Source organism: Lampetra fluviatilis, chromosome 39 (assembly GCF_964198595.1).
Source record: "Lampetra fluviatilis chromosome 39, kcLamFluv1.1, whole genome shotgun sequence".
Lineage (NCBI taxonomy): Eukaryota > Metazoa > Chordata > Hyperoartia > Petromyzontiformes > Petromyzontidae > Lampetra > Lampetra fluviatilis.
Window position 1 is genome coordinate 11,481,589 of NC_136313.1, and position 16,183 is coordinate 11,497,771.

Below are 16,183 nucleotides of genomic sequence, written 5' to 3' on the forward strand. Positions count from 1 at the left end.
GGTCTGGTGAGGGGTCAGGTGAGTTTGATGAGTGGAAAGGTCTGTTGAGATTGGTAAGGGGCGAGGCGTGTCTGGCGAGTGGTAAAGGTCAAGTGAGTTTGGTGATTGGTGAGAGTCGGGCTTAATTCCCCGCCCCTCACTCCAACGACGGAGGGAAAAACTCCCTTTGCTCTGGCAAGGCCGGTTGGCGGCGCGCGATTGGTGGAGGCGCGCGTCACGTGGTGCGAGATCGAGGGCGGAGGAGGGAAGAAGATGGCCGACACGGCGGAGCTCAAGGTACCGTCGGCGTCTCCTCGGCGCCGCGAAACCCCTCCTGGAGCCCCCCCCCCACCCCGGGCGTGTCGCGTTATCCTCGCGGACTCCTTGTCTTGTTTTCATCTCTCCGAGACGCGCGCGACAAAGAGAAAAAAAAGCAATGTTTGGCGGCTCTGTCGCTGTGAGGCAGCAGGTGTTGGCCGAGGCCTCGCTCTTGTCGCTGTGTGGAAGGAGCAGGCTGTGCCGGGCCGAGTAGGCCGCGAACCTGCGTTTTAATTTTTTTTTTAGCGCGGCGAAGAGTTAAAACTTGCCGATTTGTTAACTTGCTGAGGTGACAACACTGCGGGTGGTGGTGATGGCAAACGCGGTTCATGGTGGTGCTGTATAATCTGGGCCCTATTATAGCCCAGCCGGCCGTCCAACCGTGTCAGTGGGCTGTCGTCTTGTCCGATTAGTCCATGGGCCCAGACCAAAAAGAAAATCACTTATTGGTACCACCTGAGGTGGCAAAGTCTCGTAATTATTTTTGTAATCCTCCATGTGTTTGGACATATTCTGATAAGATAACCTTTGCGGAGTGGCAGCTTAGTTGTAGCTACCATGACTTTTATACCCGATGAGAGGCGTCCGGAACGATGAAATGGGCATTACTGAAAAACTACCTAGACCAGGGGTCCTCAAACTTTTTAAACAGGGGGCCAGTTCACTGTCCCTCAGACCGTTGGAGGGCCGGACTATAGTTAAAAAAAACTATGAACAAATTCCTATGCACACTGCATATATCTTATTTTGAAGTGAAGAAACAAAACGGGAACAAATACAATATTTAAAATGAAGAACAAGTAAAGTTAAATCAACAAACTTGCCAGTATTTCAATGGGAACTGTGGGCCTTCTTTTGGCTAATGAGATGGTCAATGTCCGGTTCCATATTTGTCACTGCTAGTCGTAACAAGTGATGCAAGTGTGCATCCGTTAGTCTAGATCTGGTTGGAGATTTCAAATGTTTCATTCTGGAAAAAGTCTGTTCATAGACATAAGTGCTGCCAAAGATGGTTGCCATTTTGAGTGCATGGTTCCTGAGATGAGGATATGTCTCAGAGGGGAGAGATGCATAGAAATTATGAAGGCTGCTTGACTTGAATGCGTCTTTCAGAGTCACAATTCTGCAGTTCAGCCAGTTCCATTTGGTAAATTGTATCCACATTTTCAATGTCAATAGAAAATGGGTTACGGAAAAGCTGTATGTCCTGTTCATGGAGATGAAGCTCTTTAAATCTAAATTGGAACTCCTTTTGCAAGTTTTCCAGTGAATCCACACATGTTTTGTTTGGGAATGCAACCAATGGTTTTTCCGCTAACAGATTTTGAGTTGTGGGGAGATGGCAGAAGTTTTCCTCCTTCACTTGTTTGATGAGGAGGCCTAATTTTACTTCAAATGCGTTGACATGTGATTGCATATCACAGATGAGCTTCCCCTTTCCTTGAAGTTGCACATTGAAACTGTTGAGTAGCTCTTACATCTGTCAGAAAGGCAAGGTGCCATTTCCATTCTGCATCATTGAGCTCTGGTACTTCTTTGTTTTTTGAAAGCAGAAAAGCTGTAATCTGTGGAAGTAAGTCATAGAAACGTTTCAAAACTCTCCCTCGACTCAGCCAACGGACTTCTGTGTGGTACAGAACATCTTCATAGTCAACATTTAGCTCAGACAGAACTTTCTGAAATTGTTTGTGGTTTAGTGCATGAGCTCTAATGAATTTAACACAAGATACCACAATTTTCATAACAGTCCCACTTCAGTGATTTACTACACAGCGCTTGTTGGTGGATGAGGCAGTGTATGGCTATTGGATGAGAATGGTTATGTTTGTCCATCTCTTGGTTAATGCGAGCAATTACTCCTTTCTTAGACCCCACCATGCTAGGAGCACCATCAGTTGTCACACTGGCTAGTTTAGCCCAGTTCAGCTCCAAACCATTCACAGTTTGGCAAACCTTTTCATAGATATTCTCTCCTGTAGTTGTTCCTTTGATGCTTTGCAGTGCAGCAAGCTCTTCTGTGACTTCGAAATAGTCATTCGTCCCACGAATAAAAATTAGAAGTTGTGCAGAATCACGAACATCATTGCTTTCGTCGAGTGCCAAGGAAAAATAGGAAAGTTTTTTTGTGGAGTTTTGCAAATGCTGATGCAAATTGTCTCCCATTTCTTCAATCCTCCGTGTAATTGTAGGTCCTGAAAGACTCACTGTACTAAATAAATCGGCCTTCTCTGGACACATCTCTTTGGCAACAGAAAGAAGGCATTCTTTAACAAATTCTCCCTCCACGAATGGTCTGCCAGTGCACGCTATTAGCTTGGCAACTTGAAAACTTGCTCGCAGTGATGAAATATTTAGCTGCTTCTGCTTCACAAAAGTATTTTGCTGAGTTAATGTATTTTTCAGTTTTAATATTTTATATTTTCTCACTTCTCCGACCAAACAATCATATTTATCTTTATGTTGAGTTTCATAGTGTCGACGTAAATTGTATTCTTTGAACACAGACACTATATTCTGGCATATCAGACACACAGCTCTTTCCTTGTACTGCATGAAAAAGTAATCATAAGTCCACTGTTCTTTGAATATCCTACACTCCGAGTCAATTTTTCTCTTTCTTGACATCATTGTTTCCTAGGGAGTAAAAATTGCTATTAGTAAAATACCAATATATATACAGTGCTACAAAAACAATATAACAACAATAACTTTGCCCACACAGAGACATACAGACTGCACTGCCCATCAATGCAGTCTGATTGGGGGAACTCCGCTTTTACCCCAGGCTCACACTAGTGCGGGTGCCATTAAAAAGTTAATTACACCTGCAGTTTTGTTCACAGATCGCAGTGCGATCTGCGAACTCGCATAGGAATCTGATCGTATGGGGGAGAAGACCCATGCGATCCGATTCCACTGCAGGAAAAAAGAAGGCACATGTGCCTTTTTTCTTCCGAATCTAATGCAAGTTCAGCCATACAAGCATATGGCTGAACTCGCACTGCTCAGAGATCGCAACAGTATGAACCGGGGCTTACACAACATACAACATATAACCTCATGCAACTGAATAGCAATCAGAATATAAATGCACTTACTGTCATTTAAATTGGGTTTCCTACTCCTCGGCTGTCTGTCACTGACCAGCACGGGAAAACAGCAGGCAGCCCCTCCAGAGATCACTCTGTTATTACCCCTCTATCATTTACTCAGCGATGCGTGTGCTGGGGATCTACATCCCCAGCACACAGGAATATCACTGGGAGTGGAGCCGAGGGGCAAGTGAGGGAGCTGAGGGAGGGAGAGCCAGTCAAGCGCAGCCAGGGGAGGGCTGGCAGCCTTAGGCCTGGGGGGCAAGTCCAGTCAATTGGCCCATTGAACCATTCACCAGCACAGCCCAATGAGTGCCCACCGCCGCAGCTCAATCAGTGCTCACCGCCGCAGCTCAATCAGTTCTCACCAGCGCAGTCAAATCAGTGCTCGCCACCGCAGCCCAATCAGTGCCCACCACCGCAGTCCAATGAGTGCTCACCAGCGCAGCCCAATTAGTGCTCACCAGCGCAGCCCAATTAGTGCTCACAAGCGCAGCCCAATTAGTGACCATGGGCCGGATAAATGTCCTTGTCGGGCCGCATGTGGCCTGCGAGCCGTAGTTTGAGGACCCCTGACCTAGACAAAAGCTAGTTCGGTCACAAACTGCTCTTTATTGGTTTAAATACACAAATGTAAAACACAGGATAATAAGAATACCATAGTGAGGTACTACTTGAATATTATAAACATTGACATTCGCATATACTTAGTCAATGATACATGTAATCCCATATATCTTTAGTGATGGGTATATGTGAAGAAGGTTACATTATTGTTATCAAGCTCTGTGTGTACAAGGGTAACCAAGTCCAGAATCACCACACTGCATCATGTATACTACGACTACTAGAATCACCACCCTGTGTCATTCATCAAACTGCTCGTCTATCTCGTCATCTGACTCCCCGAATTCAAAGTCAGATTCTGGTGTGGGTGGGGAGCGCATCCAGTAAATGGCCAGCTTGCTATCATCGTCTGTCCATCCATATTCAGTAGGGCTTGGAACCACAGGGTTAGCCTACAGACAGCACTTTCAGATTGCTGCCTGATAGTTGGCTCGTTGAACATGTATGAAGAGACAGTCTCTACATGGTGGCAGCTGGCTGGACTCGACTTCTCCCCTTTTGGTGCAGAATAGCTGGTAGCGCAGTTTGTTGACCTCACCAGTGCTGCTATGAGCAACATACATGTGTAAGGTGAACTGCTCAGTTTTATGGAACAGCTCATCACCTACATTCCATGACTGCCCCAGTCGACTAAAAGTCTCTTGGCAGGAAGTGTCTCACCATCTTCAGGGCATTCAGCTTTCCTCGACCGGCGAATGCATTGACAGTGTCGCAGCCTGTGAAGGCGTGTCAGCCAATTAGGCTGTCACAGATGCTGTCTCCAAGTGACATTGCCAGTTTTCTGATATCGACAAACCGTGCGCGGTTCTATGTCCCACACTTCTGGTAGATAGGACATGTGATGTCCTGGAAGCCAAGACAAAGCACCATGACATCGGTGTCATCAGCCATGATGATAACTGCCTTTGAGCCTACATTTGCTGCATGCAATGCACGCAGGAGCAGATGGGTGTCAGCATCTTCATGTGTGGAGTGCAGCTCTGTTACTTCCTCACACTCATCTTCTGTCAACTTGTAGCAGGTTTCCTCAGGTCATGTACAACACCTTGCCATGCAGCATCTCTTTGTATCGTGGGAGTTTGCACTCTTCCACTAGAAACTTAATGAGACTGGTCTTGTTGGAGGGACTGCACAGGAATTTTCTCTATTGCTGAACGTGGTGTCCCCCTGCAAGGTTCTTGTACTGGAGAGTGGTGTCTGCTCCCTGGTTCAGTCGTTCAGCATCTTTGATCGAAGTCTGTCAGTAGACATCAAAAACAACATCAATCCTCTCACTCTGTGCCCCCTCGTGGAGGACCTGGGTCAAGGCTGACTCTGCCGCCTGTGCAAAGGTTTTGTTGTTGCAATTCATTTTTTGGGCCAGGCTCATCCCAACAATGATGGAAGTAGATGGGGTTGGGATGTCTTCGGCAGGAGACACATTATTTTCAAGCTCTCTGGCAAGTGCAGCATTGTTTGTTTTTCGTAGGGACCCATCAGCATTTGCCATTGCCCATGGCAGTGGGCCCAGTGGGTGGGCAAGGACATCCTTCATATTCACCTTCCTGCTTTCAGCCACCAGGATCATGTGGCTTTGGCTATAACATCTTGAGCACCGACACTTTTCAGGGTCTGCAGCTCCCTTTTGAGAGACTGATTTTCTTTGGAAAGTTCCCTCATGGACAGGTTATCTGGATAGTGGAGTTTTCCTTTCCCACCAGGGAAGATGTGCAAGGCTCCAGCAAACGCATTCTCCAGCATTTGCCTTATGTCAGGCATGTCCAAACTCCGGCCCGCGGGCCAATCACGGCCCGCGGTCAGAGTTCATACAGCCCGCAGCTTCGGTCTTATAATGTGTTATTTATGGCTCGCTAGCTCTGTCAGAATAAATAAATCATTACACTTTAAAGATGTTATTCCTCTTTCTGCCACACGGTCGCAGCACCATTCTAATGCTCTCTGGCTGAATGCGCTGAATGTTAATCTTCAAGGGAAAGATGCAGTGGTGAGTCAGCTATATGCTCACAACAAGGCCTTTGGAACCAAACTGCAACTTTTCCAAAGACACTTGTCCCAAACAGAGCCCTGCACCGCGCACTTCCCAGCTTTAAAAGAGGTCATTGACAGTTTCTCACAGGACAACATCGGTGCGCAAATGAAGAGTTATGCAACAGCTATCGCATTTCTTTCTGTGTAATTTAACAAACGCTTTCGGGACTTTGCAGTTATTGAAAAGGACATGTTGCTTTTCTCTTCTCCCATCTCAGTGGACCCTGATGATGCTCCTCCACAGCTGCATCTGGAGCTCATTGAGCTGCAGTTTGACGATGAGTGCCGCGGGAAACACCAGCAGTGTTCTCTTGTTGACTTTTACCGGCAGCTGGACAAAAGCAGGTTTACAGAAATGCGGTCATTCGCTAAGAAAATGCTGATGTTATTCGGCTCTACATATTTGTGTGAGCAAACATTCTCAGTCATGAACTTAAATAAGAAACGATTTCGGTCAAGGATGAGTGACTCCAAATTGCGTGGCATTTTATGCATCTCAACCACTGCCCTCAAGCCTGACCTGGTCTCTTTACTGAAATCTAGATCTCAGTATCACCCTTCTCATTAGTGTCAGAAAGTTATCTGTTCCTTGATCAATCTGAAATTGAGTGTTTTTAACGGTAACATCTGTCACTATTAACAGTGAAAAGCCTAAAGCACACTAATGCACTTGGACTTATAGCACTTGTTTTTATTAAACTCTTGAATAAGATTTGGTTATAACTGTTGATGTTATGTATCTGTAGATGTGACACAAACTCTTGCTTTCTGAAAGATCTTGTAAAAGACAAAATTAACTTGTTTTAAAGTTTAATGATAACAGACCACTTTGCATTACTTATAACTCATGTTTAAAATGTTCATGAGGCAAATTCATTTAACTCATGGAAATTTAAGGTATTCTATACAGTTTGTTTAATGTTATCTGACTGAATGAAAGGCAGAATTGTGTATTTAGAGTTGTTCACGTCTGCCTGAGCGGCTTATATATGGTTTCATTGTCATTTGAAAAATAAAGGTAATTGTGACCATGATAATTGTTTTATAACGGTGTATTTTCACGTAACTTTTGTGGTAAAAATGTCGGAAGGAGCTATTGGCCCCCGGGCATCTGCACTTGATCAAATTTGGCCCTCTTTGCAAAAAGTTTGGACACCCCTGCCTTATGTGCTTCTTGGTTGATTCCTTGACTTGGACAATGCCTCGGGAGTTCATTGAAGCAACCAGTCTAGAAGTGAGATCAGTCATTGTCATCACTTGATTGCCAAACAGCTCCATCCTGATCAAGAGGAACAGCTATTGTATGACTGATTCACAGCAGCTTCGTACTGGGCTGCAGCATCATTATCTTCATTGCTGGCAACCTCTTCTTTGGAAACCCCTCTCTTTGGGGTACAGTCTATAGCATGACCTGTGGTAGTGCCCTTCAGCTGCTACAAGGTCTATACTCACAATGGCAAGGATTCTGCTGTCCGTTGTATTTGTGGATACACTGCTGATCTTTGCATCAGCTCTCAGTTCTCGACACTGTACCAGTACTTCTCTCGTATTCTTTCCCTTGGCATATTTGTTGGTTTTCTGACAAAATATGCACTCTGCGTCATAAGTTCTAGACATACTTGGGGCATGTCGAGCTGTTCTCTTCGATTATTTCTCTTCAGCAGAGCCACTGCCACTTTTGCTTTTCTTTTGCAAGGATGTCATCAAGAACTTTCTTCATAGTGAAGATACTGCGACACTTTCTGTGGTAGTAAATATCTGGAATCTGTCCCTCAGGAATGTCTTTTGCCAATTCCAAAACTGGTGCATGATTTCATATCTGAGCTGCCCTGAGCAGAGTTCTCCAGGAGTCAACACTTTGTGGTGACATCAGCTTATCTGTATCATCAGAACAGTGGAAGATGCCCTCCAACCATTGATAGTGGGTTGTTACCTGCTTGTTCAGTGGTGGCCATATTCAGTCAGTTTTCACCTGCACCATACTGTACAATCAGAAATCATTACTTTGATGCAAAAAATGAATTAATCTGTCAGTACTTTGGTTACACATTGACGGCAGCAGAGAGTTACAACCCAAAAGCAAAACTAACATTGATGAAGGGTAAAATTAATCTTAACTAATCTTTACTAAATTAAGGGGAGGTACTACAGGCGAATAGCCAAAAATAATTTCTGTCCTTTTATCAGAATGAGAAAAAATTGCCAGATGAATATACACAAAAACATAATTATTTTTTTGTATTGTGACTTTCCCCCCATTAATTTATGCATATTATGTGTAATCTCATTAAATATGCACAAATTTACATATTAGGTAAAAACACGATATTGACTTAGTAGATTAAGTCAGAACTTTTGTTTTTTTTTAACGTGATCAATAACTAATTGCTTGGTATCTACAGACGCTTTTGTCAAAATATTATTCTTTCAGTTAATTATGTTAAAATACACTTGACACGTGTAAAAAACAATATTTTCGCCAATTTTTTTAGATGATACCACATAAAATGAAAATGACAAAAGATATAAAAAATCCCTCTTAACATTTATAGCTATTCCAAGTAGGAAGTAGTATGTATAATTATGTGGCTTTACCTATTATGACACATGAGTTTTCAAACTCGGCATGCATTAAGTCATTTTAAGAAAATGAAAAATTCCAGTTCTGGCATTATGATGGTAGTCGCAATAAGATTTTAGAGTTATACTTGTGTTCTTCCGCTTTTTCCCATGACAGCAAAGTAAATAGCCATATATGACTAAGATAGATATCTGCTCCAGAGTACAAGCTTTTCAATGATATGCAATTCAACTAGGTTATTTCTTAAAATGCGGAGACAAATCGCGATGAAAGATGCTAAAAAACTATAAAAAAATTATAAAATATAAATAGTTAGTTTTTATGATTTTACAAAGATATTGGTAATAATTGTGTGCATGTTATCAAAGTTTACAATTTATAGAAGCAAAATATAAAAATATATAAAAATTTACAAACTAAACATTTTATATTTTTGCCTATAGTATGTGGCCTTAACTAATCATCTTAACAGATACATTAACAATACATTGAGGGTAAAGTTAGCAATTTAGATATCTTTACTGAACAGAAATAATACAGAACCACCAGTACTTGCCTCACCTGCCAGTAAATGATCACCATCTCAAACAAGCTGCTAGAAACAGAAGGAAAACAGATAGTGCCAATCTATTCCAGATTTAACTAAATCACTGAAATTGAAGAACAAGCGTGAATAAATGCAAGAATATGTATGAAATATATGCCTTGGGGCCAAACATCCATTTTGGAAATTATTGTCTTAATTAACAGCAGAGGTGTTGGAATGTTTTATTTGTAACGTCCGGGCAAATAGGCACGTGTTTGCGATAGGTGCAAAAACAGGTTTCCTGCGAGAAAATTTTTATAGCTGCTCATTTGGAAAGGTTATGTATTATTTTACTTCTGGTAGTGTAACAAATAAAATGGCACCATTGAAGTTTTGCCACCTTAGGTGGTACCGATATCTGGTCTGGCCCAAGGACTAAATGTCTAAGGGGAGAATTGAAACGGGATATATTTAAGCAACGAAACAGGAGGATTTCTCCACAAATCTGGCTGGCCGCCTGATGATGCTAGTTGTTATTACTGGCGAAACGTCATCCTCAGATTGTAAATGTGGATTTGCTCTCAAACACCGGTGTACTGTACTAGTAACGAATTGGCAGGTTCTGTTCACGTGACAAACCTTATTAATTGGCTGTGTCGGGTGGTGGCGGGTTTAACGACACATTTATATTTATGTGATCTAACCCAAAAATCCTATATTATGGAGGAAATTCGGTACATACTGCGCTCTTTTAAGACATCTAGTGCACGTCTTCCAGCTGTCAGTGCGTGTCTTAAAATGTATTATATGTTGATAAGGCATGGCTTTGAGATGCTTTATAAATGCAATTTATATTGTATGGTAGGTATATATTGTTTCTGTGCACTGGTGTTTGCACTGGTCATATGGAATCGTGCTCGGTGAGAACTCTTGAAATGTATGTGTGCTGTGTATGTGCACCTTTTATACGGTATCTATATCCTGTGTGTATGTACTGTTTATATGGTATGTGTGCTGTGTAAGTGTACTCTAATAATGTTGTTGCCTATCGATGTGCTGTGGATGTGGAGTTTTAAAATGGTGTGTACTGTACGGGAAAACCTTAACCAACGTGGTTTTATTTTTTTTACTTAACTTTCGTGACTGCACGAATTCATATTTTTTGGTTCTTTCGGTAAAGTCACGTAGATAGAAAAATAATAATAAAAAGAAAGTAAATAAAAAGAAAAAATATTAATAACCATTGCTACAGTCTACATTATAGACTGCCAGTACACTCACCAAGCTTAATAACCAGGCCAGTCTACATTATAGCCTGCCAGTACACTCAGATTAAGAACCAGGCTACAGTCTACATTAGTGTTTTTTTTCTATCTACGTGACTTTACCGAAATAACCAAAGAATATCAACGTGGTTTTATCAAACGCGTGTTTCGGCTCGGCAATGTTTGACGCTGATAAGATTCTCATCTGCGCACCGTCAGTTGTGAATTAATAGATTGTGAGTGATTTATTTACCGTTTATGGTTTTTGTGTGCTAATGTAACATATTCAACAAACCAATGCAGAAGATCCCTGGTTTTGATCTTTCACGAAGCTCATGGTCCACGCTAAACCGCATACGCACAAATCATGGCAGATATGGTTACCGATGCACAAATAGAAAATAAAAACTCTCCCGTGTAAGTGTACACTCTGGTCATCCAGATCAGACCATACAACATATAACGACGCAATGCCCAATCCACGCATACAAAGGAGTCATGACAGCAATGATACACTCTGCTGCACTTGACGCGATTATCTGGCTTGACCATTTGAATATTAAATGGTAGTTGTTGCATCTTCATCAGCAGCCACACGACAAAAGAAGATACTTGACACGCACATGGGCAACAACGCACATTATCAACACTGCCGCACGCATCGAGCCAGGCTGAGCTATCCGGACAGACGCCAAACTCGGGCGTTGATTGGTTTATCGAGATATGGACGAATGGGGAGTGAGGTTCGGGGATTCAGTATCAGGGGCGAGCGTCGGGCTGGCAATTCATTGTCGGGGGTAAACGTTGGGCTTTGAGTGTGCGGTGCGGGAAGAGGAAGGAGACGGGGGTTCAGTGTTGAGGTGATATTGCAAGTGTACACACAAGAAATGGATAGCGACTCGGCATACTTTATTACAATAATGGGGGAAAATCGTGGAGCGCGAGTAAAACAAAGAGGGAGGGGGTGATAATGTCGGACCCAGGTACGCAACCCTATTTCCCTAAAACGTTTTTGTTGAACGTGATTATGCCCAACACAGCATTTTCCAGGATCGTAACCCCCGCGTTTGTTGAGGTTTACCTATATCAGAATGTAGAGGCCGACCGAAACTGAATTTCTGGTTTCGGCCGAAAACGAAACCAGACCGAAAGCTAAAAATTGGCTTTCGGCTGAAACCGAAAGTTAAAAATTGACTTCCGGCTGAAACCGAAAGTTAAAAATAGACTTTAGGCCGAAACAGAAAGTAAACCGAAAGTTCACTTTTTGGCTTCGGCCGAAACAGAAACTATGCCGAAAGAAGCCATTTTCCAACTTTCAGCGCCGAAACCGAAACCGAATTTCGGTCAGCCTCTAATTGTCAGACTTCGAATCTCGGTATCAACACGCGTGTAGACTGAAGCAAACATAACACATAAGCCAAGGCGGACAGGCGGCTGGGAACAGACAACAGAGGCACTTTTTTGTCGTCCCGCCAAAGAGACTCTACCCACGGATGGAGATGCAGTCTGTTGACCGGTCGTATATACATTAGCAGACCATGGTTGCGGCTGTAACCTCGCTCCCAAGCTGCTGCTGCTGACGTGTGTTTGCAGCCTATCGCATAGGATTGCTTAGCGCCGACTGACTGGCCGATAGGCAGAGTGATAGACGTAGCACTAGCGTTATATTCTAAAAATAGATCTTCGGTTGACGAATCACGACCGAAAGTCAATATCAGATTCGGCCAAAACCAGACCGAAAGTTAAAAATTTACTTTCGGCCGAAACCGAAAGTATGCCGAAAGAGGCCATTTGCCAACTTTCGGAGCCGAAACCGAAACCTAATTTCGGTCGGCCTCTATCAGAATGAGAATCTTTATTTTAGACTGGAGGTGTATGTGTTGTGTAAATCTACAAACACTTTGCACTTCTATCGTTTTTTGTTGTTGTAACTTTCTGACATGCCCCTATTGGACATCTGTGAAAAAGAACTTAATAGCTCATCGGATTTCTCGAAGATAAATAAATATTCAGATTTTGAAACATTGTAGAATATTTATAATGTGCTATGTATGTACTTTTAAATGGCATCTTTGTGATGTTAGTGTACTATGGTGTAAGTACTGAGATATGTGTTGTACGCTGTATTTTCTGTATATAAGGTGTTGTGTTTGTGCGGTAGGTTCCACGTATGTGTTTCGTGTGTAGTGTGTGTACAGTACGTATACTTGTGTCGGTGGTGTATTTCTACATTGTACCCATACCACATACACAGGCCAAATGTGGAATTCGTAGAATGTTGTGAAAAATATGTTAGAATTTGGCGTTCGTGGCTGAGGGTCATCCAATTCATGTCTGATAAGTGTGTGAACAAATCGTGTATGTGCATGTTATGAAGAGCTGTTGAGTGTACTGTGCATGACATGTACTATGTATATGTGCTGTGTACGTGTAGTTTTGCATGCTGTGCATATGTTTACGTTTCTGTATATGTACTGCTGTGATGCATCTAAATGTATGACGGTCTGTTTAGATTATCTCTTTTGCAAGTGTGGACTATATATTTAGTGGTGTTGACACAGTTTCTATTTTGTTTAAATATTAAATGTGGCATCATTTTCACATATTGGATTTTGGCTACAATAGCACACAGGAACCTATTTTTAGTAATTGTCACAGACTATTTAACGTCCACTTTCTCGCAAAGTGGCTCAATTTGTTATGGTACTGCCCTACAAAAAAATACTACATTCTCAGTGTTGTACAGTAGGCTGATATCGTGTACATATATTCAATTGGTGCGAGACAAGAAGGTATTTAAGAATTAGGAAACATTTAAAGCTCAGTGTATTCTTGTACACACTAGTGACAAACTCATTGAATAAGAGTGGAGAGGAGGAGCAATAAGTTAATAGAATGGAAAGCAAAGGTTGGATCGTTTTATGGTTGGGGTTTAGGGAAATATAGACATTGGACATTTGAATTTACGCATCATTTTGCATGCACATCTAATGGCATACATGCACACACCTCAACACCACACCTGACACATACACTGACACACGGCCGTCGGGCACCTCTGCCCCGTCTGTCGCACCATACCTCGCATGCCCCCCCCCATGCCCCTTCCCCCCCATGCCCCCCCACACTCCCACCCACCGACCTCTCCTTCTCCTTCCGACACCACACGCCGGCGTATTGGGGCCGGCAGCACATGGTGATGAGCTTCAGGGTGTCGGAGCTGCAGGTTCTGCTGGGCTACATAGGGCGGAGCCGCACAGGGCGCAAGCACGAGCTCATGACGACTGCCCTCCAGGTGCTCAAGTCTGGCTGCAGCGCCGCTGTGCAGATCAAGATTCGGGAGCTCTACCAAGTAATCATTCGCAAGGCACGGCCGCACCTGCCCGATCACTGCCTTGCCTTGCACTCTCCCATTCGTAGCCAGTGTCCTGGTACCCGTGTTAGAAATAAGGCTTTTTCTGCACATTTCTAGCAAATTTATAAATAAAGTGAAAGTTATTTTCTCTATACTTAGAAAGGGTCTAAATAATATCTTAAGATGCAGTACAAGAGGGGACAAAGCATCTGATCAAGGATATAGTTTTACTTATGTTGTCCTTCCCCGCACCTCCGATTAGCTCGGTTGGCTACATGGTGCGAAAGAAGTTCATCATACATACAAGGCAGACCACTGAAGCAGGTTTTGATTGAGAGTCCTTATGAAAAATTAAACCACATGATGCTGCATATGAACATGTAAACCAGAGTATTTGTAAAGTGTCAGTCCCTCCCATATTGTCTTTTGTATACGTGTGCTCTTGAGACATTTGTTATTTTATGGGCATGATATAAATGTAAGTTGTTGTTTGTTTATGTATTGTGTTTATTTGGTAGATGGTGCCTGCCAAAGTAATCTGCCAACGTGTCTGTTTTGTGTCGCAATGTTAGTAATTGTTTTTGGGTGCGAGGTGGGGAGGGGGGGCACCTGTGTGCTGTTCAGAAGCTATGGAAGGGCTACGGACTGGGCTCATGTCCGTGTTTGGCACTCAGCAGCGCCGATACCCCGGCAAAGCGATGTCGCCGTCGGAGTTTGCTACGGTGGTAGACTCCTCACCGCCACCACGACCGCAGACGCTATCGTCGCCCACAGCGCTGCTCTACCACCATTCGGCAAGCTCCTCACAGCCGCCCGCTGCTAAAATTCCTCCCGGTAAGCTCGGATTGCTGGACACGACAACACTCGGTGCGGTGTTCGCAGTGGTGTATGCCTCCGCTCATGACAACTGCATGTGCTGTGTTACTCGGAAGTTTTTGTAATGTCAATGTGTAATAGGTGGATGTTTAAAAAAGGATTGGCTCTTGAAGCTATGATTGTTACATTGTATAGTCATTGTCAAATATGTTTTTATTCCACAAATCCAACTATGGCATGTAAGTTATGTTCATGTTTTTGGTTAGAACACGTTCCTTCGGAGTGGGCAGGTAGAAACTTGGTTGGACAGCGCATTCGTGCACGACAGAAAGCTCGCGGTCACGTGACGCACTTCAACCAATCCGGGAGCGTACATGTTTGGGAGGGGCTATGCACGACAGACAAATAATCCCTGGTGGGCAGTGTGGAACTTTTGTTCCTACCTGTAATATTTATCATGTGATATGTGGTTATGTGGGTTGATCGAAAGTATTCACATAATTGTTGGATGATCGTGTGAAAATGCAGCGTGAATCTTGACCGTTTCTGCATTGTATAGAAAAATCTGCGCTTGAGTACGTATGTTGATCCGCGTGCGTGTTTGTGTGCTTGTGTGTACTAGCAGCCTCGGGGCCCATCCCTCTGCTGTCGGTGCGTGCCAAGCAGGATGCTGACATGAGTCACCGATCACCCCCGCGCCTTCCTGCGCCGCCCGACGTGCGGCTTACCAAACTGCCCTTTTACGATGTACTCGACGAAATCATGAAACCGACTGGCCTGGGTAAGCCGTCTTCAATGCCCTCCAGTGTTAGTGGATGCAGCCTGCACAGCCACCTAAGAGTGTGCGTTGCTCTGCGCCATATGCAGTTTTAAACGTTTAGTGATTGTTTGCTTTCAGCGGTTGGATTGACTATGGCTGATGATGACCGTGATGGTTTGTGACTTTTTGCTGGACGTGAGGTATAGCAGTAGTTCAATAGCAGCATGATATCACTCTTCAGAGAGAGTTGCTGTCTTACTTGGTTAAAATATGTTGTGAAATGCTCTGCTCTAAATGGCAGCAGAGGGTGCAAATCTTGCTGTTGGTGTAATTGCTTGTACACAACACAATGTCACGTCTGTCAGAGCTTTAGTTTGATGCATATGTTTCCCCACAGTTGCCACCAGCACGCAGCGCATGCAAGAGGCGTACTTTGTGTTCCCTCTCACGCCACAACAAGTCTCTCAGATATCCTCATCCAGGTACGTGGAATTGGGCGTCGGCAAGGGATAGCGCTATGCCACCCCATGGAAACCGCTTTTTCAATTCAAAGGTTGCTGAAGAATGGTCTCGACCAATTGTCAATATCTCTGACAGTGGTGAGCGGTCATCAGGTTTAAAAATGATTGTAAATGTGGTGGCTTGGCTCTCCAACACACTGGCTAGTGCTGTACTAGTAACGAATTGGCATGTTCTGTTTACGTGACAAACCTTACTAATTGGCTGTCGGGTGGTGGCGGGTTTAATGACACATTTATATATTTACATGATCTAACCCAACAAAACCTCTATTATGGAGGTTTAAATACGCCTGCAGTTTGTAGGCAGCTATACAA

The 16,183-nt window shown here is 43.5% G+C and overlaps 1 protein-coding gene across 13 annotated transcripts in view; it reads left to right on the forward strand.

Moving 5' to 3' along the window:
* The first annotated feature begins 214 nt into the window (after positions 1 to 214).
* Positions 215 to 16,183, forward strand: part of LOC144946001 (E3 SUMO-protein ligase PIAS2-like) — a 29,916-nt gene continuing 13,947 nt past the window's right edge. For 2 of the 13 annotated variants that reach the window (XR_013639732.1, XM_078874722.1), the window contains exons 1-5: positions 235 to 276; positions 13,607 to 13,783; positions 14,446 to 14,605; positions 15,210 to 15,368; positions 15,745 to 15,829. Coding sequence is in view for 12 of the 13 variants with exons in the window: in XM_078874722.1 (XP_078730848.1) it covers positions 253 to 276; positions 13,607 to 13,783; positions 14,446 to 14,605; positions 15,210 to 15,368; positions 15,745 to 15,829 (605 nt within the window). In the remaining variant the exon portion in view is untranslated. Of the gene's footprint in view, positions 277 to 13,606; positions 13,784 to 14,445; positions 14,606 to 15,209; positions 15,369 to 15,744; positions 15,830 to 16,183 lie in introns of all 13 variants that reach the window. The other 11 variants (XM_078874727.1, XM_078874724.1, XM_078874723.1 and 8 more) reach the window with 11 other exon arrangements.